A 2,895-nucleotide genomic window follows, 5' to 3' on the forward strand; every position below is an offset into this window, starting at 1 on the left:
AACAAACATGCCATGGTTTTACAAGGGTATAGGATTTTTTTTTCCATATCTATATCTAGAACTAAAATATTTTAAAAGCCTCTCTTTTTAAAAAGTTTCTCTTTGTTTCTTTCTCAGGAATAAAACCAAAAGATGATGGCATAGAAGAGGAAAGGAATTTCAAACAATAACTAAAATTTGAGGTCATATAAATATTGAACTTTGCACCCAAATCTGTGGGGACATCCCTAGCTTAATTAGCAGTTATTTCAAGATACACAAAAGGATCAAGGTAATAATAATTTGTAAAACAGCCTAAGCCTTCTCACCCAAGGGCATCACTATGGCCACCAAGAAATAACTTTTAGCTTTAAGGGATTTTCTGAGAAATGTCATACACAATTAATGTTAATCGAAATATCATTAGCACATTGCTTATGGAAAGGGCAAAATCTTAAGACACAAAATTTGGAGACAAAGCCACATTATTTAACGGAGTCTGCAAATTTCATATTTCATATATATGCCACTCTTTCCCAGTTACATTTTCAAATGACAAAATGAGACTTGTAATTCCATTAATCCCAAAAATACTAGTGTAAAAAATTGAAAATAATTGTATTGCAATATAACACATCCGATTTTAACCATTCTCTATTTGGCATGAGGGTGCTCACAACAAATAGGTTTTTAAATAATTGGAGGTACTTAAAGGACCTGAATTTCACTGGTTTACTTTCAAAGCTTTCTAAAAGAATGTGTGAAGCCAAATCATAATAACTTTATTTTGATATTCGTATTTTTAAAATATATTATCTCAATTCCTCAGAACCAGAGGAATACAATCTTGGTAACGTAGACTCAAAAATACATAAATCTAGTAAAATGATCGGATCAGGATTAAGATGGGCTCTGTTGTTTTGGTTGGCTTTTGATACTCCGTTTCTTTTATTATTCCTACTTGTTTTAACATTTCTTTTATGTGAAAATATTCCGTATTTTTTCTCATTAAAAAAATACTTTTACCTGACCCTGAAAAGGGAACTTAAAGTAATGCTTTTCACATGTCCAACTCAAACTGCAGGATTGGTGTTTTGTTTCTCCTTTTAATTTACAATAAAATTATACCCTTGTGAGTCCCAAAGTAAGATAATATTGAGTTATTCAAAACTCAAGGAACTGAAAATATCATCAACCTCTGAGTCATTAGAAATCAGGATACCACAAGCTGCACACCATTTGGACGGCTAATTAACTACAAACATAAATTATATCACTAAACTGCAAATGACTACATTTTTAGTAACAAAATGGTAACTCATGTACTGCTTTGGTTTCTTTTAAAAGAAGCAACTAAAATTTTTTCAGGAATATTTGAAGTTAATAAATGATCACTCTAAACTTTAATATTCTTCTCAAGGCTTAAAACTACTACCCAAAGACATACTTCTTCCTTTCTTAAAGTTTAAAAAAATAAAATAAAATTAGATAGCACTGCCCCTGAAACACATTAACAGAAGCATTATCTTAAATAAAACATATTTTTCATAATCTATAACATACAAAGTAAGCACAAAGACCTTGTGTGCTAAAGAATGACATGTTTTACAAATATGATTTTAATTAAGCCTGGAGGAGAAAATTAACTAATAAAACAAAATATTCATATACAAGATAAGGTAAATTTTACACTGAATACTAAAATTAAATAACAAAAAGCTACAAATGAGATACCTTGTGATTTGTTTACTTCTTTGATGATTTTCTGAAGTTCTTTCAATTCTGTATCAAGTTCATCATAGTTTAGTTCTCTAGATTCAACTTTTGGAGCTTGGAACAAAGAAGGGTCTGTCCCCAGGTATGAACACTGCAGGTGACCATCATCACTCAGAGTGACTATCACTCCCTTTAAATCACTACAATAAGGAAGAAAAAATGATATAATTTAAAATTTCAGGAGATTTAGTCTTGAACAATTACACTTTTACTCAATTCAGCTTCAACATACCATTAAGAAAATGACTGTATAGTATCTCTACCTCCAAAGTTTTACTTCAAAGACTTGATTTACATGTTTCAAACACGATTTATATTTATGGAAGTATTCCCAACATTAAGATTCATTACAGGAGGCAGAAAAACTTAGTTACTGTAATAGCTACCATTTTGGGGGACCTAACTGCATGGTAAATCCTTCTCTAAGAGCTTTTCAATTACTGTTTTTAATCCTCACTCCAGCTACCACTTGGTGGATTCATAATAAGCATGTGAACAACACTCATGGAGGTAAAATGGACGGAGAGATGGAGCTCGGCTGCTGGCTGGCTGAAGACCATGGATGAGGCACAGGAGTGAGAACAGGAGGATCCAAGAAACAGAACAGCGCAGAAGGTTGGTTGGGGAAGCCATTGGAGACCTCGAAGAAAAATGTGCCCCATGCTCTTTTCTCATCCTTTTCCCTCTCTCTACCCTTGGGACTCACATTTGCCTTCTTTCCCCAGGTCCATCCGTCATGGCTTCCCTCACATACACTCCTAACTCAAGGAGCCCTCTGGTTTGTTCTTTCTCTCTCTTCACTCTATTCTTAGGTAGAAGTAGTCCATTGTTTCACTTAATAGCTTTTTCTCTATCATTCTTCTGGTCCTGCTTATTTCTTTGCCTCCCCATCCTTTCACTCTTCCTCCTCTCTTAGGTTCCCTTATATCTGTTTTACTCTAGAAATTAGCCATAATATATAAATTATGGATAATATTAACATGTCATTTTAAAAAACAAAACTTGTAAGTTTTTCCAAATGTGCTATAAAAAGTAGCTGAGATGAATACTGTTTTTATTTTCTCCCTAACTTTCCTGGAAGAAAAAATTCAACGTTGTCATAAGTCACTCTGAGTTGATACATAATGGATATGCTTGTTT

The 2,895-nt window shown here is 33.0% G+C and overlaps 1 protein-coding gene across 1 annotated transcript in view; it reads right to left on the reverse strand.

Annotated features, from left to right (window-relative positions):
• BBS9 (Bardet-Biedl syndrome 9) overlaps positions 1 to 2,895 on the reverse strand; it is a 501,118-nt gene that overhangs the window by 268,964 nt on the left and 229,259 nt on the right. The window contains exon 9 of the mRNA XM_012638756.1: positions 1,703 to 1,895. Coding sequence (XP_012494210.1) covers positions 1,703 to 1,895 — 193 coding nt within the window. The remainder of the gene's footprint in view (positions 1 to 1,702; positions 1,896 to 2,895) is intronic.

The sequence above is a fragment of the Propithecus coquereli genome, unplaced genomic scaffold (genome assembly GCF_000956105.1).
Source record: "Propithecus coquereli isolate 6110/MARCELLA unplaced genomic scaffold, Pcoq_1.0 Scaffold134, whole genome shotgun sequence".
NCBI classification, from domain to species: Eukaryota; Metazoa; Chordata; class Mammalia; order Primates; family Indriidae; genus Propithecus; species Propithecus coquereli.